General features: G+C 62.7%; 1 protein-coding gene across 1 annotated transcript; it reads right to left on the bottom strand.

Annotated features, from left to right (window-relative positions):
• Window positions 1-25,451, bottom strand: PTCH2 (patched 2). Its single transcript, XM_064516120.1, has 24 exons — window positions 25,287-25,451; window positions 24,267-24,459; window positions 12,836-13,025; window positions 12,640-12,709; window positions 12,247-12,338; window positions 9,300-9,495; window positions 9,048-9,169; window positions 8,327-8,474; window positions 7,941-8,072; window positions 7,706-7,861; window positions 7,487-7,579; window positions 7,273-7,398; window positions 7,042-7,160; window positions 6,456-6,861; window positions 6,063-6,375; window positions 5,629-5,771; window positions 5,259-5,439; window positions 4,640-4,923; window positions 3,964-4,101; window positions 3,668-3,810; window positions 3,053-3,152; window positions 2,426-2,665; window positions 1,738-2,196; window positions 1-1,504 (listed from the first exon to the last, which is right to left on the bottom strand). Exons 1-23 carry the CDS (start codon window positions 25,365-25,367, stop codon window positions 1,738-1,740), a joined length of 4,125 nt encoding a protein of 1,374 aa, XP_064372190.1. The 5' UTR covers window positions 25,368-25,451; the 3' UTR covers window positions 1-1,504.

The following is a 25,451-nucleotide window of genomic DNA, read 5'->3' on the forward strand; positions in this document are numbered from 1 at the left end:
TAATTTATATATAATATATATATTTACTCTTTAAAAATAAACCTTCAGTCCCCACTACCGCCTGTACAAACTACAAAAATAAACCTTTGCTCTCTTTGATATAAATAACTTAGATGGCGTGTGTGTGTGGGGGGGGGGGGCTGCCCGCCGTGCCCACGCCTAGCACGGGGACAGGGTCCCCGGGGCCACCCCAGCTCAGCAGCCGTGGCCAGGGGCCTGGGTGGCCGGGGCCACGGGCGCTGCAAACACTGCTGGAGTTAAAGTGCTGGGTAACAGCGCGGGACGGTGCCTGGGACGGGGATGGAGACGGGGACAGCGCCTGGCTCTGCCTGTAGCGGGGGGGTTGGGAGGGAGGACAGCCGTGTTGCACGGGGACACAGAAATGGGCTTTTCCAGCTAGATCTGCCCATTGCAAAGGCACGCGCCAGCGTGACGGCGTGCCAGCATGTGCACCGGCACGGGCAGTCAGGAGGGCACGGCACACGCGACTGCACCCTGTGACCGTGGGACAGCACTGGGGCTTGGCACAGCAAGGAGCACACCAAGGACCTCCCCAAACCTGCCTGTTCAGTGGGAGCGACAGGCTCCCTCGCTCCACGGTGCGTCCCCCACCTCCGGCCCTGCCATGCTCACCGAAGGGGAAACCAAAGCACGGGGTAGGGCATCAGAGGGGAGGGACGTGCCCACGGCCGCCAGCATCCCTGCCCCGGGCTCTCGCTGCTGGCCCGCGCTGCCTCCAGCGGGCAGGCCTGCACCAGCGGAGGGCTTGCCCCCTCGCTGCCTGGCACCTGGGCAGCCCCGCGAGGCCTCGGGCTGAGAAATAAATCTTTTAAAATAAGCTTAAAAATATATATCTCTCTATAGATAGTTTCCCTTTGCAATAAATAAAGGTGGGAGGGTGCCCGCCCCAGGCCTTGTCCATGGCACCCCAGGGCACGGCTGGCTCTGGGGCTGCCCCCTTTTGGGAATGGGGGCACTGGGGCTCCCCGTCTGGGCACCCCAGCACATGGGATGGGTTGGGGTCCCCGAGGAGGTGACGGGGAGCAGGCAGTGACCCCTGCGATGGAGGAGTTGGCACGGCAGAGGGCTGGGCACAGAGCCTGCCTTTGCCAGCAGCTCCAGAAACAGAGGGGGGGGGGGGGTTAGTGCTTCCATTTCTGGGGGGCAACAGGCCTGGGGCAGGGGAACCCCAAGCCCTGGGGGGAGACGCGGTGCCATCAGCACAGCCCCAGGCAGGGGGCACAGCATGGCCTGCACACAGCTTGCATAGAAACGCCAGCCTGCCCCGCTGCCGTGGCGAGCCCCTCCGGAGGGGACACGGGTGCCGGTCCTCCTTGGCTCAACGGCACGGGGCCAAGATTGGGACATCGCCACTCCGGTGATTAGCAGCACGACACGAGTGACCCTGCTCTGCACCCTCTGGCCCCAGGCCCGTGCCCTGCTGGCGCTGGGGAGATGCTCTGCCCACGAGTCAGCGTGTTGGTGCCATCTGCAAGCCAGCAACCTGCAGAGAGATGGAGCGGGGGGTCAGCTGGGTCCCTGCAAACCCGTCCCATGCATGATCCTGCATCGCAAAGCAGCCATGCACAGGCCCATGGCAGCGCCTGTGCCTGCGAGAGGTGCCGGGGCAGTTGGCACCTCTTGGGTATTTGCCTACGGGCACCAGCCCTGCTGCTGGGCTCTTGGCTGGAGAGGGGCCGTGCCAGGGAAGGGTACCACGTCCACAATCCAACTCACCTAGTGCCTCGCGCCTGCCCCATGGCGCCCCAGGCTCTGCAGCTCGAAGGCATTGGGCACAGCGGTGCCCCGAGGAGCGGGCACACCGGACTCTTCCAGGCAGTCCGTCTCACCACCGGCGAAGCCCTCAGGGCCAAAGCTGGGGTAGGAGCCGGGCAGCGTGGGGTGCAGGGCCACTGTCACCGAAGCGGTGGCCGTGACGGTGGCGTAGCTGCCGGCTGGGCCCTGCACGTGGGCACTGTAGGTGGGCAGGGCGGCCCGTGGGGGCTGGGGAGCTCTGTGCGGGGCAGGCCGGGTGCCTGGCGAGCAGGGCTGCCCCGGCTGGGGCACTGCCGGGTGCGAGTAGTCTCTGGGCAGCTCGGGGCTTGGCTCCCCGAAGGGCAGCGAGGGCGCTTGCTGCGGGCCGGGCGGCTCCTTCTTCCCTGATACCTCCGGACTGTCCTTGTAGGGCTTCAGCACCTGGCGGGGAGATGCACGTGAGCGGGGTCCGAGCCGGGCAGGGATCCCCTCGCCAAGGGGCAGGAAGCACATGACTGGAGCATGTCTTCACTCCCCTGCAGAGCCACCGAGAGGGCCCAGGAGTCCTGATCCCCCCTGCTGTAACCACCTCGGCAGAGCCCGCAGCCCGCAGAGGTGCCTGAAGCCCCTGGTGCTGGGAAGCGCGGAGTGGGCGCAGAGCAATACTCACGGTGATGCGGGGGAAGCTGGGGTCCTTGCCGGCCTCCAGCAGGATGTGTGCCGGGGCGGGGGGCATGACGAAGGTGCCACGATCGCAGGGCACCCGAGGGCCACCCAGCTCCGTGTCCGAGGCGTCGGCGAAGGCAGCGGGCCAGGCTGGGGTACGCCGGATGTACAGCCCCCGGGGGCTGAGGCAGGGGGGCACCGGCTCCGGTGGGGGCAGGCAGGGGCTGCTATCCATGGGGAATGCCTGCAGAGAGGGGATGGCATCAGGGGACCCGAAGACATGCAGGAAAGGGGTGACCACAGGGCAAGGGGAGTGTGGGGCAGGGATGGAGCGAGCTGGGGATGGGACAAAGAAAAGATGGGGTGAGGTGGGAATGGAGTGAAGCTGGGATGGTATAGGGTGAAAGATGGGCTGAGGTGGATACAGGGTGAGGGGAACATGGGGCAAGGTTAAGACTGGGTAAATAAGGGATGGTATGGGGTGAAGGCGCTACAAGGTGAAAGGGCTGGGGGAAATGGGGCATAAATAGAGGTGGGTATGGGGTGACAGAGAGACAGGGTGATGGGGGACAGGATGAGGCAGGTATGGGGTGAGGGAGGCATGGGGAGAAGCAGGATGGGGGTCTTGTACCTCAGGGGGAGGCCCGATGACAGAGAGCAGGACAGGCAGCAGCACCAGCCCATTGAGCAGCCCCAGCAGCGTCAGGATGGTGAGCACCGCAAAGAAGTACCTGCGGGGGCCACGGGCAGAGTGGGTGAGCAGGCGCTGCCGCCCACAAACCCCATCCCAACCCACAGCTTCCCGCACTCACACCCCCGGCCCTGTTCCTGCTGGGGAACCCCAAACTTCCCCAAGCTCCATGCAGAAGCGGGTCAGTACCCTCGTGGTCCCCCTCTGTCTTCTGGCAGGCAGCTCTGGGCTGTTTGTCCCACGCTTGGCCGAGGGGAAATGTTTACACTGGGGATATTAATTGTATTTCCTGGCAGGCTGCATTTCCCCTCGCTGCCTTCCCCTCCCTGGACCTCCCAGAGCGGGGTACGCCCATCACCCTCCCCCAGCTGCAGAGGCCCCTGCACAGGGCCACCAGCCTGTCTCCTATCCCATGGCAGGGCATGTCCTCTCCAGGTGCCCCACGTCCCCATTGCCAGCCAAGGGGGCTGCCCCTCTCAGCGCCCCCCACTTCATGAGCTTTTGGGCAGCAGCAAGCTGGCATCTCCCCCTTGCCACACGGTGCCTGGTGCTTACCTCATGATGAAGTCAAACTCAGAGCCAGCCAACATGAGGACGCCCAGGAGAGTGGAGACGGCACCATCCATCACAGGGGCGAAGGTGTGCTCCAGCGCCGCGGCTGAACGCACGTTCCTGCTCCCCACGGCTGTCAGGAAGCCCTGCAGAGGGTCGGGGCATCACGCGGGGCTTATCCCAGCATGCTGCCCATGCCACAGCCATGTTCCCCCCAAGACACATGGTTAACAGGGCTTGGGCACCCAGTAGTGAGAACTGGGGCACCCCACAGTCGGACCAGGTCTGCACTCACTCACCAGGGCCACGTGGACGGTGAACTCCACACCGATGCCCACTGAGGCGATGAGAATGACCACAGGGATGGCGCTCAGCTTGATGCCCATCAGCCCCATGATGCCAAACAGTTCCACTGCCATCATGGCCAGGATGGAGACCTGGTGGACAGCGGAGGTCAATGCGAGTGGCCCTGATGGGTAGCCTTGTCCCTACCCCTCCATACAGGGCATCCCCGCCTCATTGTCCCTTTCTGCTCCTTTTGGGGTGTCCCTCTGTCCCCTCTATAGGGGGTAGTCCTCACTTCCTCTATACAAAGTGTCCCCAATGCCCATCCACTGTAAGGGCCATTCCCAGCTCACTGCCACCTCCAAACAGGGTGTCACCAACCTACCTCCGTATGGGTGTCCCTGATCCCTCCATAGGGAGTGTCCCCAACCTACTGCCCCTTCTATATGGCATTTCCTAGATCCCTCCACATGGGTGTCGCCCACCCACTGCCTCCTCCATACGGATGTCCCCTGCCTCCTCTATATGGCATGTCCCCAAGACCCTGTCCCACCCATACAGGATGTTCCTGGCTACCTGCCCATCGCCCCTTCCAGATAAAGCAGGCACCCAGGGCCACCCAGGAGGAGGGGAGCAGGGCCGACTGTCCCTGCCCCCATCCGGTGGGAAGGCAGCATGGCGCGTACTCACGATGATGCCAGCTGTCCAGGGGTTGAGCAGCAGCAGGGCACAGACGAGGAAGGTGCAGGCCAGCAGGATGCTGATGGCCAGCAGGAACCAGTGCCGCAGGCCGATGTACTGCTCCCAGAAGAGGAAGGGGTATCCGCTGGGGTAGCTCAGCACCCCGTGGCGCTGGGCGGCCTCCCGGCAGATGGCCCGCACGCTCTCAATTGCCTCCACAAAGTCAGCCGTGCGACGCAGCCCGCTCAGGTAGAAGGGGAACTGGGCGAACTCCAGTGGCTGGGCTGCCGGGACTGGGGAGGAGATCATGGGCAGCGTGAGGGCTGGGCAACATGGCAGGGGGGGCATGGGCAGGGTGGCTCCACAGTGAGATGCTCATGGTGTGGGGGGCTGCTCAGAGTGTCAGGGGATGCAGGTAGCAGGGGTTTTCTCTGCAGGGGGATGAGTGTGGGATCAAGAGTAGGGTGGTTTCTCTGCAGAGGAATGCTCATAGGGTAAGGGATGCATGGAGCAGGAGGGTTTCTCCTGCTTGCGGGGCAGGAAAAGTGCAGGAAACATGGGATTTCTCTGCAGGGGGATGCTTGAGGGCAGGAGGGAGGCTGTGGGGACCCTGCCATGTGCCACTCACTTCGCAGGTTCTCGCCCGTGGTGTCGTACTTGTCGTGGATCCACTCAGGTGGAGGAGGGTAGAAGTTGGCCTGGGAGGCAGCAAAGCCCAGGGGGTCGTTGCTGGCCCACACCGTCAGGCAGATGTAGAAGGTGTCAGGGGGGATGATGCCATTTTCATCCACCAGCCGCCGTGTGGTCAGCTATGGGGAGAGAGCAGGACTGGGCATGAGCAGGGCAGTGGGCATGGTGCGGCACAACACTACATGGCACAGCCCAACTGTGCAGCTCTGTCTCCAGCCCAGTCGTGCCACAGTACGGCAGCCTGCATCCCCCACCCCAGGGAGACACTGGGCCCACCCGCTGTCTGTGCCAGCCCCATCCCCACACACCTGGTTGAAGTTGAAGGGCTCTTTCTTGTTGCCAGTCTGGATTAGGAGCTTGTATGCCAGCACGCCATCCTCGGAGCCGTTGCGATAGCTGTCATGGGTGATGCGTCCAGCTTGCCAGTCCCTGTCGAAGGTGGCCTGGAGCCCTGGGGATGCAGCATGGGATGTGAGCTTCCCTTGGGGACCAGTGCTCCGCACAGCCCCCCAGGCACCCCAGGGAGTGCAGTGACAACAAAACAGGCATGCAGAGACACCCAGGGCTTGACTTGCCACTGCTTGGCACCCTATGGGCACTGTGGGACTTCCCACTCTTGGGGGCTCCCAGAGGCTGCCACATACCAGGGAAAGTGTATCTGGGCAGGTGGGGAGTGTGTAGGCTGCGGAGGGGTCCCTGAGCAGGGGAGGGCATGGAGAGGAAGGAAAGGGATGTCCCTCACCTCGCAGCCAGTCCTGGAAGTAGTGGAGCCACATCTTGGGCAGGTCATGGTTGCCCTCACGTACCACGTACTTGACGGTGCTGAAGGCCTGGTGCAGGCTGAGCAGAGCAGCCTGGGCCCCAGGGTAGTGAAAGCCACCCTTGGTGACGATGAACATATTGTAGAAGGAGAAGTACTTGAACTGGGCCGAGATGAAGGCATGAGCCTTGGTGTCCCGTGGCACAATGTCCGTCAGGTACAGCCCGTCATGCACCATGGTGGTGCCGTAGAGGCTCAGGCCCAGAAGTGCCAGAAATAGCACCACCACCACAGCCTGCAGGGATAGTGGGTCAAACACGGTGCCCTTGCCACCAACCCCCTCGCATTGCATAGCCAGAACTGTCCCCACCTCACCTTGGTCTGGGTTTGCAGCAGGAGTGGGGCGTACTTCTCCCGGGCGAAGTCGGAGAGGCTCCAGCGGCAGAAGGGCAGGGGCACGCACTCCCGCCCACCCTTGGCCTCGTCCAGCTGGGCCAGCAGGTCCCGTGTGGAGCTGGACGGTGTGAAGACCTGTGAGCCCAGTGGGTCAGCGGGAGGCAGGAGCACCGCCGGCGAAGTGCACACCTGCGAGGTGGGCGGTAGGACGGTGACAATGTGGTGGCCCGAGGAGTCGCACTGGGTGAAGGCCTGCACAGTGGTGGTGATCTGGGTGCTGGTGGCCATGCCAGGGTGCCCATAGGGGGATGGGTGGGAGGCATGGTTGTCGTTGGCATCTGCAAACTCCTGGGGTTGGATCTGGATGACCCGTGAGGAGCAAGGGCTGTGGGCAAAGAAAGGAAAGGAGAAGAGAGAAAAGAAGGGAAAAGAGAAGATGTTAAGGGAGATTTGCAGGGCTGTCCCACGTGACCACTTCTAGGGAGGGATATGAGGGTCAGACCCATCCTCTGCCCGAGCCCAGCAGTGCCCATGTGCCCTATTCCCAGTGGGAGGCAGACAGTACCTGTAGAAGCAGCAGAGGATGTCGAGCCGGCGTTTCTCCCGGCGGTGCAGGTCCAGGCTCAGGATGGCAGGGAAGATGAACAGCACCATAGCAAAGTTGAACACCACAACCACCGCAGCCTGTGGATGGAGGGACACATCAGAGCAGGATGCAACTACCCCTTCCCATCCCCAGGGAGGGTCTCTGCTTCCCAGAGAGGGACCCAGGCAGGAGCAGGGCATGGGGCTGTACCTGGAGGGAGAAGGCACGCAGGGCAGGGATGGGCACCAGGGCTGCCATGAAGAAGGCAATCATGTTGCTGACAGAGGTGAGAGCCACGCTGGTCCCCGTGCGCTTGAGGCACTCGCCTGTCCGCTCCTGGAAGGAACAGATAGGCACAGTGATGAGAGGGGCTGCAGGGTGCTGGGGGCAGACGGGGAGTCCCAGTGCAGGGCATGGCTCTCACCTTGAAGGGGATGTGCTGGCTGGTCTCGGTGAAGGCGTGAGCCAAGAGGAACATGTCATCCACACCAATGCCAAGGGCCAGGAAGGGCAGGACCTGCCAGAGAGCAGCCAGCGTCAGCATGGGGACACAGCCACCGCTGGAGAGGAGAGGGGACCCACACACCCAACACCCCAGACCCCTGCCTGCCGCATGGTACCCAGCACCTCCTCAAGCACATACCTGCGTGGTGGCTGCATTGAAGGAGATGCCGAGCAGAGAGCAAAGACCCAGGCCTGAGGCCACGGAGAGAGCCACAAGCAGGACCCCAGCCAGGCCCACAGCCCCTTGGGACTTGGAACAGTCCCATCGCAGCATGGTGACACAGGCATAAGCCAGCTGGAAGAGGGCAGAGGGTTAGTGAGGACATGGGGGTGAGGGATGGACGGCAGGAGATGGAGAGAGGGGGGATACTCACCATGAGGAGGTAGCCTCCGGCCACCCGGATGGCGCTGACATCGGAGAAGGATTTCATGATGTCATTGAGCGTGGTGGTGGAGAAAGCATGGACATTCTGCGTGGCGTTAGGCGGGATGGAGTCCTGCGCCAGCTGGCAGACGCACACTCTGTTACACAGGCTGGGCCCCCCGGCCCCTCACAGGCCCATCCCAAGAGTCACCCAGGTGGGTGAACATCACCTCCAAGGGCCACCAGGTACCCACGACTCTCCAGGCATAGCTAGACCATGAGAGAGTGGCAGCAGGACCCGCAGCCATGTGAAAGCTGGGTGCAAGGAGGATGCTGCGTGCAGGGTAACCTGTGTGCAGCCCCGCATGGAGACTGAAGGCCAGCCCCAGTGCCTACCTCAACAAATTCCCTCTGCCAGGCCTCCAGGATGGCACCTGCCTTCTCCTCACTCCAGCTGATGTCATGGATCTCATAGTCGTCCTTGAAGTGCTCAAATAGTTGCCGGGGGCTCATGAGGAGGAACATGGTCTGCAGGGCCTCAGCGCTGGGGGACATGCACACAACCTGCTGGGACCAGCTGTGGCACCCCGTGCTTTGGGAACGGGGCCCACCCTTACCCCTGTGGCTCCCATCCCCACCATGGAAATGGGGAGTGAACCCAGGCGTCCTGATGCCCACCCTCAGCCCCAGATCTCGCTCTTCTCAGCAGCACCGAGGAGAGGAGCCACAATTTCCTGCACAGCCCCTCCTCCCGTTGCACAATGTTTCCAGCCAGAACTGGCTGGGGACCCAGGAGTGCAGTCACTCATCCTTCGCTCTGATCTGCCAAAAGCAGGAAAAGCCCAGGAGTCCTGACCCCCTCCAGCATTGCTCCAACACACTGCCCTGCTCGCCAGCCCCACACATTCTCCTCCTCCCTCCACCCACGCTCTGCAGCTCCCAGGCAGTTCACACAGCCTCACAGCCCCTCCTACAACTGGGGCAGGGGTGCCTTGGGCCCTGGATGAGGGGACACTGCCCCAAGCTGTCCCTCCGGTGAGTCCTGGACAGGCACTGGCTGCTGGATGAACTGTTGCCCAGGTGAATGCCCACCCTGCAGCACCCAAGTGGCTCTTACCTTAGTAGCTTGCCCTGGGAGTCTTTTGTTGTGCCACCTAAAATCAGCTCCTCCTGCCAGCGCATGAACTTCCTGGAGAAGCCGTGACAGCCCCCGGAGAGCTCAGCTGGGATGTCAGGGCTCTGCAGACAAAGAGGAGGCTGTGTCAGGCATGCGGGACCCCCAGCACAAGCCGGACGGAAGGCAGTGGCCAGGAGAGCAGCAAGCCCCATGGACCTGTACCCGTCCTGGTCCCTGCAGCATGTGACCCACCTGCTGGCTCTGCTTGTTGGGGGCGCTAGAGGGGCACTGGGGGTCTCGAGGGTCGAGGCAGGGCCGCTCCATGTAAGCCTGCCCTACCTCCGCCTTGTCCAGCAGCTCTTTGAAGCCTTCCAGGGACGTGAACTGCCCCAGCTCCTCCATCAACTGCAAAGGGTCTAGGTTGCTCCACTGGATATCTGGGCGGCCTCTGTGGAGAAAGCAGCACCGGGGTTACGGGGGATGCTGAAACCCACACCTGGGACTGCCACCGAGACCCCATCCCACGCCCGGGATTGTGCACACTCAGCTGTTGGCACCCTGACAGCCCTGGGGGTGCCCTTAAAGGCAGGGCTAGCCAGGGTGCGAGGATGCAGAAGAGCAGTGTCAGCCCCCAGCCTGTCCCTCCCTTCCCGGGGCTGCCTGCGGCACCCTGTATGCCCCGGTGCAGCACTGCACAGCGCAGCAGGCCATGCCCCGAGTCAAGTAGCATGCCTGATCCTGTTACGCTGCGACAAAGGGCAGGGAGCTGGCCCCGCGCGCCCAGCCGCCCGGCCCCGCTTTGTGCAAGCAGTCAGGCCGATTACTGCCCGCAGGCTAACATCTTGATAGAGGGGAGCAGGCACACAAGGGCTCCCGGTGTCTCCTCCCCACCCAGCCTTTCCAGGCCCATCCCACCACCCCAGCTGGCTGCTTTGGCGCTCAGGAGTAGGTTTCTGTTTGCCCTGCAGCTCTGGAGCTTGGGATGGAGAGAAGGCAGAGAGATGTGGTGAGGACTCGTCACGGTGCTTCGTGCTGCTCTGCCACACGTAGCTGGGTGCCTGTGCCAAGTGCTGGCCTTGGTTTCCCTGTGTGCCCACGCTGGGTGCTCCATGGTGCAGGGTGTCTATGGGGAGGGGGCTGACATGGGTCACAGGGACTCAGCTGCAGCCTGTCCAGCTCCTCTGGCACAGCACAGGGCTGGAGAGATGCAGACACACACCTAGGTCGCCACAAAACCAGAGGCATCTGCTGGGAGGCATCTCCATCAGCTCAGCCAGCTGGTGATCATGCGTCCTGGCACAGTAGCAAAGTCCTGCCGCTCCCAGAGCATCCTCCTCAGCAGGTCACGGAGACAAGCCTGGGGCTCAGCAATGCCCAGCACCAGGTCCTTGGGGGCCCAGCAAGCACCCTCAAGACTTGGGGACTCTGGTAGCAGGGGCTTTTCTGTTGCCCATGCAGGATGCTCTGTCCCAGACATCTGTCCCAGCCCTGGGAGACTGGGGAACGGAGCAGGATGGGGGGCTGTCAGCTCCACGGCAGGGCAGCATACTGGGATGCCCAGCTCTTGGGCCAATGGTGGCTCTAGCACAGCCACGCTTCCCAGGGCCAGCTCCCAGCCTCGCTCAGCTTCTTTTTAAGAGAGAAAAGAGACAAAAAAGCCAACAAACCCAGCCCAAAGCTCCAAAGAAGGGAAGAAAAAGCCCCAAGTGAGTGTGGGCTCTGGGGAGAAACGCAGTCTAATAATTCATGAAGGCTGGCTGGGCTGGAGCCGGGCGCTCTGAGATTCCCACATACCAACTGGGTCTGCTGCTGCTTCCAAAGAGAGCCCCTTTTATCTGCTTTCGCTTGCTTCACTGAGCCAGGGCAAATCCTTTTGTCTTTCCATAGATTGCTGCTCTTTGTTCTCTCAGCTCCCGCCCTGCTCACCCTTCGGTGTTAAAAGGGGGGAAGAAAGTCCCCTGGGCTGGCCGGCGCAGCCCCAGTGGTCGGCCGCGCTGAGAGGTGCCCATCTGGGTGCCAACTTGCCCTGGTGTGGAGGGAAGGTGGGCCCTGTCGCTGCTCCGGGTGTCACCCTGCCAGGCGGGTACCAGAGCAGAGGATGCTGCTGACCCTGGGCAGATGGGGCTGCAAGTGCCCCATTTGGCATGACCACACCAGCCCGTCACTCCGGCCAGGCTGAGTTGGAGGGAGCCCAAGATCTGGGGGGACAAAGCTGGTCCCCACTTCTAGCTGGGCCTGCTGAGGCCTCCTCCCCCCTCCTCCCATCCCGCAGCAGCCTGAATAACGCCACTATTTCATCTGTTTGGCAACTGGCAGCTTTCAAAGTAGCATTAGCATGAGAATACGTGGGGCTGCCGTTTGCTGACAATGCACAAGTCTCCCCGGTCTCTCCCAGACAAACACACTTGTAAACAGAAAGAATGCGCGGGCTCCCCTCCTCCCAGCCCATGGGCTCCCCAGCCCCACAGAAACACAATTACGGGCTGGCGCGGTGTGGGAGCCAGCCAAGGGGACTTCCTCCAGCCCTGGGCTCAGCTGGGCATGGCAAGAGTGGTGCTTGCTACAGGGAAATCTCAGCTCTGCCCCTAGTTCCTGGCCAGCCTGGGTGACTCCAAGCCCCTCGGCACATGGCCACGGGCACAGCTCAGGAGTGCAGGATGCCACGGCTTCCTCCCTATCATCACAGCCCTGCAAAGCACTGCGGGGCTGAGAGAGGAGGGAGCAGTCCCCAGACACCTGCATGGGGCAAAGCCACGGCTCCAAGGTCTTTCTGTCCCTGTGTTCCTGACCATGGATGGTGCCATGGCCCGGTGTGGCAAGGCAGGACTGGGCAGGCTGTGCACAAGCCGCTGGGCCAGAGCTCCCTGCTTCATCGTTGTGGCTCTGTCCATGCCACCAGGGCTCTGTGGACAGGGACAGGGACCTGCCCCCTGGAGCTGACCCAGCAGGGTGAGTGATAGTGGTAGGACAGTGCTCCAAGACCCTCCTGGGGCTTAGCAGAACAAGCAGCACAGTGGAGAGACATCAGCACTGCTCTGCCATGAGGACAGCAGGGCCTGGCTGCACAGAGGAGGGCTGGAAAGCCCAGACCTTTGCTAGCCACTGTGCCCACAGTGTTCTGCTCCAATCCCTCGGCCTTACACAGCCCTGTGGGGTGTCCCAACTCCCTCACACCCTGACACGGTCCCCACGCACTCACGGGAGATAGGCTGATCCTCCCTGCAGCTTGGACCCTTCCCAGAAGCAGTCCAGTGGTGTCAGGATCACGCAGGGGAATAGCTTCTCAATCATCTGTGGGGTGAAAGAGATGTGAGGGGGTGGCAGGGATGTGCCAGGCCCCCAGCACTGCCTCACCTCCCTCTCCATCTCCTGCCGTCCCCAGTTCCCCCTGGGCGGCACCCTCCACACAGAGCTGGAGGTCCCTTTGAAGCATCCAAGGCAGGAAAGTCCCCCAGCCCAGTTGTGGCCCATCTACTGCCCATTTCCCAGGGGAGAGATCTCCTGTGGTGGAATTTCTCATCGTGCAAATGCCCCTGTCAATCCAGCCATGAGCCCGGAGTGTCCTGGATGTCATACCATACCCTGGACTTACCCTCTCAATCATGCCGTTCTCGATAATGGGGACACCCGACTTGTAGCAGATCTTGTTCAAATCCCATGATCTAGAAAGGCAAAAGAGAGATCTGAGGATGGGCTCCATCCTGCGAGAGGGCATGGGGCATCAGGGCATGGCAAGGGGGGAGCAAGGCACAGTGGGGGTCCCTGTCCCTGTCCGGAGCCGGACTCACTTTCCGTACAGCGAGACTTGCACTTTGCTGGCAGCCAGAGCAGCCTCGAGGTGGAGCTGCAGGGCCTCCTGCGTCAGGATGTTCTCGCCTTCCCGCTTCGGGGTCTGGATCAACATTTGGGATGTGTAGACGGACTCCTCACCCAGCTTCTCCTTTGTGTAACGGAGCTCCTGGCTGACGCGGCTGCCTGCTGCAGAGGGAACCACACAGCACCTCGTGAGCACTGAGACTGGCTAGAGCGCATGACCCACCACCCTGCCCATCACGCTGCCACAGGGATGCATAGGGAAAGCAGGGCAGGAACAAGGCCGTGCATCGTTATATGGTGCCGTGTTAATCCAGGGAACTTCATGCCACGTGATGTCCCAACTGCTGCATCCTCCGGGAACTTGCACCCTGTGAGACCCAAACAGGCAGTACCAGCAATCTCCCTCCCCCAAGGGCTTGTCCAACAGCCCACGCTGGGCCAGGAATCCCCCCTTCCTGCTGACACAGATGTTTCCAGCCCCAGAGAGTCTCATTGGCTTTGGTTTCCCCTGGAAAACCCTGCAGACGGCTGACACGGCGGATAGCTCACATATCCTGTCCACCCCCCGCTCCCACCCGTGCACCGCAGCCAGACACCAGGCATGCCAGATGCAACCAGCTCCTGACGCAGCAAGCAGAACCAGGGACCCTCCCAGCTCATCCCTGCTGGATTTGCCCCATAAACACCCCCAGCTGCTCCCTGGCACCCCAAGGTGGGCAGCATTTTGGCCAAGCTGCCCTAGTGGGTGCAGTGATGGAGCTGGGGACAGTCAGACTCGGCTCTCCAGGGAACAGGACCATGAAACCCCTGCAGATGGAGGCTGCCCTAGGAGGCATTTGGAGACAGGCAAGGGGACAGCAGGGGAGGGAAAGGACACCAGGGAGCTCCATGTTCCTTTGGCATCTCCCAACAAGCCGAGAGCAGTGCCTTCACCCCAACAGCTCCCACAGGCCCTGCAGGGCACCGTCAGCATCTCACCGCCCATGGGAAGTCTTGCTGACCCTGGCTGCTCACCCAGCCCTTGGCTCCACAGCCCTGTGAGCCCACCTGTGGCCTGGGCCACATGCATGGCCTCTGCAGCCCTGTGAGGACACCCATGGCCTGGGCCACATGTCATCCCCGGCCCCCATAGAGGATGCATAGCAGGCACAAGCCCCCGTGTTGCACAGGGACCCATCTCCATCCCGGTCGGCTCTGATGCCAGCTCCCCGCAGCCAGGTGAGCCGCAGCCCCTCAAGGCTGTGCCAACCCCAGCCCTCCCCGCTCGTGCCAAGGCTTCGCAGTATGTCCAGAACTGCCAGCTCGTTCCTCAAAGGCAGCGCAAGAGCTCTGCATGCAGTGGGGCCAATGTTTCCAGGAAAAGCCACAGACTTTATCTACAACTGCTTCAGCACGGAAGTGAAATCCACCCCCCTCCAACACAGCTGCAGGGAAAAGTCTGGGGTTTTAGATCAAACCCTTTCTGGCTCTTTCCATGGAGGAGCCAGGCTGCTCCAGGAGATGGGGACACGAGCAGCATCCTAGTGACAGCTGTTCTCCTTGTCTCCATCAAACGAGGGGTTCCCATCCCTGGCCAGTGCAGCGAAGTGGGGATGTGCGGCTCAGCCCAGCTCACCAAAGAAGCAGGGGGGCAGAGGCAGATCCCAGGAGGCACAAGCTGCAACCACAAGGCCGCCCTGCTCCCAGCCTATCCACACAACCCCTTCCCGGAGGGTCATCTCGTATCACAGCCTCCCATCCCAGCACCGCCCGCTGCGGCCACCCCAGGGTGCCAGGCACTGTACACGGCCACCCCACACCACAGGCCGGGCACTCACGGGCACTCAAAAACACCAGTGTCAGGGAATGTCCTCGGGTGGCTCTCTCCTGCAGGCCACCGATTCCTGCCCAGCTCCCTCGGGTGCGCGGGGACCGCGGGGCGGGAAGGAGTCACCACGCGGCGGGAAGGAGGCACCGTGCAGCGCTGGGGAGACGGAGGATGGAGCAGGATTCCTCTGTGCCGGGACACTCCCTCAGCAAGAGGCCAGGGCCCCGGCGGGCCTGGCCACCGGCCAGCGCAGAGGAGGCCAAAGCAAGACCACAAATAAGCAGCAGAATCTTCCCTTTTAATGACTTATTACATGGGGTTTTTTTTCTCTTTTCGAAGCGGGGGGGCGCCTTTATTGTTCCTGGCTGGGCTGGGGAGCAGCTGGTGTCCATCAGATGCCAGTTGCGATGGAGGTCGTGCCAGGGCCGGGGGGACACGGACGTGGCCTTTGCGCGTGTCTCACAGGGGATGTCGGCGCCCGGGGCAAGGGGCCGAGGACACAAGGCAGGCTGGGTGTCGGCAGAGGACCCGGCCCCTGCCTCCCCGCAGGCTGGGAGGTCAGGCAGGAGGTGCGCCGAGCTGCTCTGATCTCAGCCACACCACCCACGCAGAACCCCCACGGGCAGACGGACGGTGGACACGAGCCGGGGGGGGCCAGGAGCCGGGCGCCCGGCACCACCGCTGCTCTCAGGGTGGGGGGACGCATCCTGCTGCACACAGCAGCCCTGGCTTCCCGGCGGGCATCTCCGCGTACCGCTGAGCGCGGCCGCAGGAATAACTGCACATCTGCAAGCACAGAAGGGGAAAGAAGCCCCCTGAAAAATTAAAAAAAAAAAAAAAGAAAATAAAAAGCCGCCCCTTGTAATTAGTGTTAATTTGGAACAGGGCACTGCGAGCCGTCAGCAAGCTTCAAAGGCAGTGAGGAAGCCTCAAATTCCAACACCCTAATTAACCAAAGAGCAACATGAAAAGACAAGGCAGCGCACACAGGGCCTGCCAAGGACACTTCAAACGGGCGCGCGCCCGCCGGCCGGGCCGGGCCGGGGCCCCGGGCTGGGGCCGGGGCAAGACGCCCCACACGTCACGGAGCCAGCCCGCGCGCAGCCTCCCCTGTGCGCCCCCCGCCGCTCCCAGCTCCGCGGTCCCCAAGGCGAGGGGAGGGGGCCGGGGCGCTGGGGGAGCCGCCATGATAGCAACAATGAACACATTAATGAGGAACTGTATGTAAATTCTCTTTTACTCCAATTAACGAAAGGAGCCCTTGGCTTTTTCATGCAAAGGGCCCTCTGGTTCCAATCAAACGCCCGGTCCTGCTTATTAACAACCCACCCGGGCTCCTTGGCGGGGGCTGGCTTTGCCCTTCCAGCACCCCCTGGCCCTGCATGGAGCTACGGGACCCCCAGCTCTCCGCGCCGGGCTCTGCTGCCCAGGGCCGCCCACCTGGCCCTGGCTGCCTCCGACCACCCTGCGGCCGTGCCTGTGCCAGGATGGCATTCGGAGGCGGCGCTGCCTTGTAGAAGCATCCTCCATGGGTTGGATGCCAGTGCTGGGTACCACCAGCCTCCTGGATGGGGATTTTGGGGGTGGGGGTGGGGGTTAGGGTTACTGGGTATAAGCAAGCAGCAACATGAGCTGGATGAGGCGACAGGACCCCAAGCCCACCCACATGCCCAAATGCCTGGGGTGTGCAGGGGGCCCCCAGCATGACTGTGGGGGGCCCTACAGGGCCACCTTCTGCAGGTGCTGGTGCCAGGGAGGGGTCAGCGGTGCTGAACCTGGTGCCTGGGTCATTGGCAGCCAGGGAGGCTGTGCGGGCGGCTGCCTCCCACCCGCGGGCCTCAGGAGCCCTCCCCGTAATTACGGCATCCGCCGCAAAATTACAGAGCAGGGCGGGAGCCTCCCTGCCCCCTTCCTGGCCACCCTGCCTGAGCAGCCCCCACCGCCACGGCTCCCCAAATCCTCCAGGCACAGCACACGTGGCTTCTTCCCTGGGAGCCGCGGGCTGCAGCTGGCTCACCCTCACCCCACAGGACCGTCTCGTGCCCTCGCCTGCCCGGGTGGTGCCAGCATCGCGGCACCCCCAGCCTGGCACCAGGGACCATGGGCCTGGAGGGGAAGGGTTTGCTCCTGCTTGCAGCCCAGGTGGCCCCCAGGACAGAGCGCCAGCCACTAGCCCCCACTGCCCCGATCCCTTTGCACGGGGGTGGCATTGCCCCTGCCTAGGAAAGGGCTTGAGCCAATCTCAACCCACACCTCCCTCAGGGCTCCCTGGCTCAGTGGGGTGCCCCCAACATCCCACCCCACAGTGACGGTGAGCACCCCTGAGACTCAGCACAGAGGGTTGGGGGATGGAAGAACCCGTGCCAGGTCCCACTGGACACCCATTGCCCCCCCAGGCAGGGGGATGGCTAGGCTCAGCAGCAAGCCCCTCAGCTCACCCCTCAAAAAACCAGCCACGGCAGGAAGGAGACCCAGGTGTCCTGTCATGCTTATCCAGGGCGAGAGGTGGCCCTGTCCCTGCGCAGCCCCAAGGCGCCCCCAGGTGGGGGGCAGGGGGCTGAGGGTGGGGGGCAGCACGCCCAGGCAGCACCAGGAGGGCGGTGGGTTGGGGCAGGCTGCCAGCCCCCCACCGAGCTCTCCCCCACCCTGGGCAAAGCCAGGCCCCAACCTGTGGCCTCCCTGGGCGCAATGGGACTCCAGGACGTGGTGACAAACATGCCGAGTCCTGGATTTGGGCAGAAGGTGGGTCTGCGAGCACACTTGACGCAGGGCCACTGGGGAGTTGGCTCAGCCCCAGAGGGCTGGAGGGGCGCAGGGTCCTTCCAGGGAACAGCCCCCTCTCCACCCTGCGACACCCCACCCCAACCCACTGAGGCCGGGCAGCCCCAAAGACCAGCACGCGAGCCCACAGCCGCGCGGGAAAGCTGTGCCGAAATCTCCCCGGAAAGGATGTCCTCACGGAGAAACTCCCCGGGCGAGCTCTGCAGCAACCCTCGCTTGGTGGGGACAGCACCAGGGGACACGCATGCTTGCAAACCCTGGGCCACGGAGCCACTCCCCTTGGCAGGCACACGGGCGGCCTTGCATGGTTAAAGCCATGAGGGGTGGCAGATTGACGCCGGCCCCGGCCCGGCAGGCAGAGGAGGGGGTCCGGCGGCGCCGCCGCGTCCCTCCGTGGCGGGGGCACGTCCCGCAGCCGCCCTCCGCATCTCACGGCCGACCGTGTCCCCTGCGCTGAACGGCGCACAAGCCAGAGGCCACCTTCAAAGTGTTGTGGGGCGGATTAGCTGGATTAGGGAGCCTGTGAAAGGACTCACGCTGCTCTGGAGGAAGTCTCGCCGAGGGCATGCTAAAAGAGCCATTTTTACCTGTCCCGGCTGCTACCGCCGGCCTTGTGAAAAGCCTCCGCGGCCCCATCCTGTCAAAACACGTCCAACGGGCCCTATTCAGCGCACCGGTGCAGGGCCGGGCACGAGACGGGGGCTCGGGGGGGGGGGGAACGGGCCCTGGCCCCGGCCCCACGGGGGTGGCAGATGGGTGTCCCCGGCAGCACCAATGAATGCGGGTTTGTCGCTCCCTCGGCGTCTCCCGGGGCTTGTTCTCTAACAAACCCGGCCCAACAAAAGCGCTCTCCCAACGCCTTTCTAAATAAACATGGCCAAAAAAAGAGGGCCTGCCTTCAAAAAGCCAGCGACGGAAAGGCCTGAAAAGGCCCGTTTGAGGCCTGCTCCCGATCCGCCAGCCCCGGCCCGGCCTTTTGTTTATGGCGGAGCTAAATTAATGTCTTTATTACCCCAAATCCCAAAGCGCCGGTTCCCAGTGCGGCCGGGGGGAGGGCGAGGAGCTGCCGAGGAGCCCACACCGCCTCGGCCGGCACCGAGGGGACAGCGCGACCCCCGAAAGAGGGGGAGAGGAGATTCAGTTGGGAACTATTCACCGCTAAGACTCCTGTCAGCATTGACATAAATTTCCACTGGTGTTGGCATTTAGGCATTTGCCATTTCCATATGTATAGGGCTGCCTGTACTAATTATGCTAATCACCCCCTCTGTTGGCTGCTGTGAAAAATGGCCACATTAGGCACTCCACTGCTTGCTAATGTCACTTAATGTGTGGTTGAAACATACATTCATCCCGCTCTGAATGGTGAAATTTTTCCACATTGCTGGCTTCATTCAGGCAAGAAATGAATTTTTTGAACTCAGACCACTTTTCCAGGCCCGAGGGAGAGGCAGATAATAAAACCCTCTTCTCAGTCCCTCGCACTGCCCCCCCTCCCATCCGCCAAATAACATTTAAAACGCAAAAAGAACCCCCTCCCCAGATCTATGTATATATCTGAGCAAGTTAAAAAAAAAAAAAAAAAAACTTTCTAAGAGGAAAAAAAAGAGGGGGAAATAAGTTAAAAAGCAAAGCAAAATGGATACGTGCAGATGAGCCACAGCCATCTGAAAAAACTCTCCCAGTCTTTTTGGTTAATTAGCAAAATTTTCCGGCCCGAAAAGCTGACCGAGCTGTCAAGGAAGGGAAAAGCACGAGAGATTTCTCACTCTCCTCCCAAAGATAAATAAATAAAGGCAATGTGCCTGCTCCCCATCTTCAGGGGAAGGCAGGCTCTCCAGCAAGCCCCAGCTAGTCTCCGAGAAGAAAGGTCCTTTCAGAGCCAGCCGAGGTTGCGGGAGAGAAGGTGCTTTGGAGCAAACGCCAAAGTGAAGCAAGCAAACAAAGCAGATTTTTGGGATAACGGGGCAGGCGGTCTCAGCACCCCGCCGCAGCAACATCCCAGCTGCCTCTCGCTTTGCCGAGCCCCCTGAGGTTGGGGATGCGCCTCAGCCCTTCCTGACCCCGCAAAAAGAGTGAGAAAAAGGATTGCAAGGTCCCGAAACAAAGATCCTGCGGGGCCAGGCTGGAAGGGCCCCTAGGGCAGCGCTGGGGACTCCAGGCAGCCCCTTCCTGCCCCACGGGGGTGACAGCTAAGGCACCACACCCAGGGCCCTGTCCCAACGGGACGCCCATCCGGGCATGCAGCAGCGCTGGAAACCGCCCCTTGGGCAGGAGGCTGGCTCACACCAGCTGCCACAGTCACGGCTGGCATTTCACTGCCCCAGCCCCCGAGCATCAATCCCAGCCCCACACGCGGGAACGGAGCCGGCTCCAGCCCTGCGCAGCTCCACCCCCCCCCCCGCCCTGGCTCCGCACCCTGGCTTCACCTCCGCTCCCCCCAACACAACACGCACCCGGCAGCAGCGATGAGACCACCCATCTCTCACCGTGCCCACCCAGAAATGGCCACAGCACCCTATCCCCTCCCACGGCCCCATCCCACATGGGCTGGGACCAGAGGCCACGCAGATGGTCTCCTCCAAAGCTGCTGGGGGCAAAGGCATGGCAGGGAGGGCATTGAATCCTCATCCATGGTTTTTGTTTGTGGCTTTCCGCTCTCGGATACCCCTCTTTGCAAAGATGGGGCCAGCCCTCTCCTCAGGCAAGCTCCCAATGGCCAGGCTGGGGCTCAGCTCCCATTGGCCCCTGTGGTAGGGGCAGCTCCTGGGCTGCACCCCAGGTGCTGGGGAGCGGGACACCCCCTGCCAAGTCCAATCGCAGAGGTCAAGGGAGGACAAAAGCTATTGCTGAGGGGGGAATCTGCAGTGTGCTCCAGCAGGGCGAGAAATCCCCTTTGCCCCCTACCAAACATCTGCTTTTGGCCCTCACTGCCTCCCCCCCTCCCCAGAGCATTCGGGGTATCTCTGACCCCTCCAGAAGACGGACAGGGTCTTCTCCAGGGAGAATCGGCAGCTCTTTGAGAGCGCGACGGCTGCGCAGGGCGCTGGGCTGTTCCGGTTAGGAATTAACTCGGCCTTCCTTTGAACCAGCCCTCGGCACTATAAATCAGGCAGGCCCATTCACCACCCAGGGCTCTGCCCTCCCCAGAGCTCGCCGCCCCAGCCCCTTGGCCCTGCAAACACCCGGGGAGAGCCAGGAACAGCTGCCAGGTGTCTAGAGGTAACTCAACACTAGCAGCTAGCCGGGATTTCAAAGCCTCTGAGTGGCTAATTGCTTTGGAGGAGCCTAATTGAACATTTCCACAGTCGAGTCCAATTTATGGGGTGACATGGCCTCCTTCCATCTTGCAGGCAGGGATGTGGGTCAGGCGGTAACCCAGGGGCACAGCCAGCACCCCCCAGCCAGATCCCAGCCCCCTGGCACCAGCAGGGGCACACTGGGTTGGGGCCTCCTCCTGAGTCAGGACAGGAGATCCCATGTTTTCCTTTGAGGACCCAGGCTGCAACCCCATCCGAGCTCAGAAACTCCCCCACCAAACGGCTGTAATGCTGCCCCGAGCAGCAGCACAGAGACGGCTGTGTGAGGGCAAAGCAGGGCTGGCCTCCCCCCCTGCTCTTCTGTGGGGCACCAGGCCCTGATGTGAATCGTTCCCATCTCAGCCCACCGGTGCCTGCTTGGTCCCCGGCTCTGGGCTTCAGGACGGCTGGCCCCATCCTCCCGCAGTCTCCACTCCGCCTGTGGCAGGGGCAGCCCGGCATGGGATCAAGCTCCGCTCCTGCAGGGTTGGGATCTCACCTGGGCGAGATGTTTTGGGTTGGAGCATAACCAACCCACATCCCTCAGTGTCTAGACAGAGGTGGGTGTGTAGGTACAGACCTGCTTCAAAGGGTCATTGGAGGCCTCCTGGGGCCTCCCGTCTCCAAGCTGGAGGGTCAGCACAGGCCTCTTGGCTCAGGGGTGATGGGCTTGGCAGGACAGGACAGGACTCCCTGGTGCATAAACCCTGCCCCTGAGACACCTCATGGCACTGTCTCAGGGCTGGGACAGATCACGCTCCTGCAAACATCTCCCCACACATACCCAGAGCGGGCTGGAGCCAGGGTCCCCCAGCACCTCTGGGGTTGCCAGTGCTTTGGGGGGCCCAGCTGACCAGAGGGTAGTGGGACACCCCAGGTTTGCCAGCCTGCAGGCAAGGCCTGAGCAGGCCCAGTGCAGCCCCAAGAGCTGTGTTGCCTGGACCCGATGTGGCAGGACTGGACTTTCCACACAGAAGCAACAGAGCAACATGCACACCCAGGCACCCTGCTGCACCCCAGGGAAGAGGAGAAAGTGGTGGCTGAGAAAATCCAGAAGAAGCAGAGATGCTCAAGCTACAACCGCACAGTCTAGAAAACTGTCCTGTTCCCCAAGGCAGCCTCGTGCCACCAGGTCTTCTTGCCCTCAAATAATGCACTTGCCCGCTGCAATGGGACAGGGGTCCAGATATCAGGGAGGGATCCAAGGACACCAAGGGATGCTTTGATCTCCCCAGAAAATGCAGGAGCAAAGGCCAGGAAAGAGGATCTGGCAGGGAAGAGTTAGCCATGGATGGTTATAGGGAAGGGAGGCAGCCCCAGAGCTGCTATGTGGGACTGGAAGAGCCACTGGAAACCAGCAAGTCCTTCCTTCCACATCTTGACCTATGCAAGCCCATCAGGGACCATCCAGGACTAAAATCACCAGCCATGCCATCCTTGGTAATGCCAACAGCCTCCCCAAGCACACCAGGACCATGCCACCTGGGAGCCTGTCCAACACCCCCCCCACACACACACACCTTGCAGCTCCTGGGGGCAGAGCCCACACCCTGCAAAGCGCTGCCAGCACCATGCCCCTGCAGCATCATGAGCCCTCCCCAGCCCCGGGCACTGCTCTGCCAGGGGGTCTGCAGGGAAGCAGGTGTCCAAGAGGGGGGCTGCGTGCATACCGCAGCTCACCCATCAGCCAGAAAGAGGCAGGACACCCCAGGCCAGCGGTGTACAAGGCATGGGGCAAAGATCCAGCTGGGCTGCCAACGCCCAGGAAGATGCCCTAGCCACAAGAGCCAGTTTCTTAGAGAGGCTGCATGGCCTCCCCATGGCACGTGCAGTGCCGTGCCATGGAAGTATCCTGCTAACAGCAGCCAGAGTCTCTCCTTGCTGCACCCATGCGAGCAGGAAGCATGGCATGGAGCAGAGCATGTCTGCAAGAAAAGCCAGGCGTCTGGGCAGTTCCAGCCTTGCCTTGCCAAGCTGTCTCCATGCCCAGGCTTAGCCCCTTCCCCATACCACTCCTCATCCCAGTGTGCCATGAGTCCCACTCTCTCACCACAACGGGCACAACCGCAACCACTTCCCTGGTCCAGCTGTAGCGACATTAAACACCAGCCCCTTGCAAGCACAGCAAGGGCTGGGGTCACCCCCACCAACCCCAAAATGACAATAAAGAAATACAACAGAGCCAGAGCCGTGACCTGGAGCAAGGAAAACACAGGGAGGGAGCGCTTCCCTCCTCCAGCAGCCACCATTCAGGCAGCTCCGCTTGGACCAGGAGGTATCACCGGATTTCTTTGCTACGTGTTGTGGAGCAAAGGGGTGATGGAGACAGGGCTGGGGGACAAACACCCCTCCTGGAGGAGGAAGCAGGTGGGGACTGCCCTGGCATCCCCGGGCACGCATCCGTGCCCGCATGTGTGTGTGAGCAGCAAGGGGCCCTTTTTTTTTTTTTAAATAATAAAAAAAAGGGGGTGGGAGAGCAAAGTTGCTTCTATTGTTGAACCAAATCCAAGAGTAGCTGAGGACCACACAGGGAGCAGGGCGTGGGGGAGGAGGCAGCGCTCCCGCACAAAGATGGCTGACACCCCTCCGCCGAGCAACATCTGCCCCTGCACGGCACCCCGCCGACTCCAGCGCGGACCCTGGGGTGGCAGAGCCCAGCCCGACGCCGCGGCGGGTGGCAGCCAGCACCCAAGCGCAGAGGCGACACGGGGCGCTCCTCACCCGGACCACCGGGAGTGGAAAGTTCCCAAGTGGGAGGGAGGCGAAGGAAAACTAAATCCCAGCGCTGGAAAATGCTGCCATCCGACGAGACGGCAGCAGAGAGGGGAGAGAAAATCTGCGCTGAACTTTAATAACAAAGGAATCGGGTTTTTTATCAAATGTTTCCACTAGGAAATGAGGATTTGCTCCCGTCTGACCCTGCCTGTTGGCTGCTTGTGCTCTGAGCAGCCTCCTTTTTTGCCTCTTGGCAGGAGTATGTGACCTGTGCCAGGCTCTAACTGACAGCCCCGCAGAGGTACAGCCCTGTGCCCCCCGGCACAGGCCACCAAGGATTTTCCTATTGATATTGAGCAGGGTCCCGGCAGCGAAAGCTACACCACTCTCACGGGGAGCGAAATCACACATGGAGACGCGCACGCTTGCCCGGCAGCACTCGCCGTCCCCGCGCTCGCACACGCGGCACCACGCGCCCCCGGCTACCCGCACGTGGGAGACCGCCACCTTTACGGACCCCCAACCCCCCACACACAGCCTGCGTGCCCTTCGCCCGCCGCTCAAGCTGTCACCTGCCGCCCAGCAGCAGCCAGAGGATTTTAAGGCACAAACGCTCATCGGGAGCAACCGGCAGCTGGGGACGGACGCGCACCTCCGTGCCTGGAGCTACGCACCGGCAGCGGTGGGACGGGAGGACAAAGCTGTGCCGGCAGCGGCGGCCGGACGGCGCTCCCAAATCTGCTCTCGCGGTGCTGGTGGGCACCCGATCCCGCCCACTCTCCCCAGAGGGTCTGTGCTTACCTTCCACCCAGAGGTGCTCTATGTCGGTCTCGATGGAGGCCACCCGGAGCCCCACGGCCAGTGCCCCGAACACCAGCAGCCCCACGAAGAGCACCTTCCCGCAGTGCCGCTGGATCCGGCAGCCCAAGGCGAAGAGCAGCATTTGAAACCGGGCCCGGAGCCACAGCGGGGCCTTCTGGCCCACGGCCCTGCCCTGGGGAGAGGGCAAGGATCAGGCTTGGAGCAGAGGGGACACCCTGCCCCAGGGCCCCTCCATGGGGCAGGATGCCCCCAGCAGCTGCCCACTATCCAGGCGGCCACAGAGCGAGGCCAGGGGGACGCGCGGGCTCCTCCATCCCCACGGGGCTGGCAGCGGGGATGCTGCCGAGCGGGGCTGGACGGCAGCCCACAGCCCCGCTGCTTCACCCGGCTCCCCCCCCCATCAGAGGCGGCACCCAGGGGGCTGCAAGCAGTGATATCGAGGGGGCCCAGCGGCAGCCTCAGCAGGGAAGGTAGGGGGGTCCCCAGGCTGCCGCAAACAGGAGACCCTAAACCAGCTCTGCAGACCCCAAGCCTGCCGGGGAGAGCAGAGCACCCCTCCGCAGACCTTCACCTCCCTCTGCAGAGTCCGCACCTCCGCTCGGGGAACGGAGAGCCTCTCTGCAGACCCCAAACCTCCTCCTGCAGACCCCAAAGCTCTGCTTGGAGAGCCTCGGACCCCCCCGCAGACCCCAGACCTCCCCTGGCTCTCCAAGGGCCGCTCCGCAGACCCCGAAGCTCCCTCTGCACATCCAAGTTTCCACCTGAGGAGCCGAGATGCCCCCCCAAACCCTGAGCCTCCTTCTGCAGAGCCCAGCCCTCCCCTCGGGGAGCCCGGAGCCCCCAAAGGTCCCCCGGGAGCCCCCGCGACCCCCCTCCGGAGCCCCCAGCCCGCCCCTGCAGACCCCGCTGCCGCCGCAGACCCTCCGCGGAGTCCCCCGGGGACCGCCCGCCTCCCTCCCAGGCGGGCGCGGGGCCGCGCCGGAGCACGCCGCCCCTCACCTCGGCGAGCCGCTTGCGGCGGCGGGCGGCGGCGCGCGGGGCCGGCGGCGGCGGCGCGGGTCGGGGGGGCTCGACCGGCATGGCGCGGCGCGGCGGGGCACGCAGCGCCCGTTATGTGGGGCCGAGCGCGGCGGCGGCGGCCCCCATGCGCGCGGCGGGGCCGGG

This window comes from Dromaius novaehollandiae, chromosome 8 (genome assembly GCF_036370855.1).
Source record: "Dromaius novaehollandiae isolate bDroNov1 chromosome 8, bDroNov1.hap1, whole genome shotgun sequence".
NCBI classification, from domain to species: Eukaryota; Metazoa; Chordata; class Aves; order Casuariiformes; family Dromaiidae; genus Dromaius; species Dromaius novaehollandiae.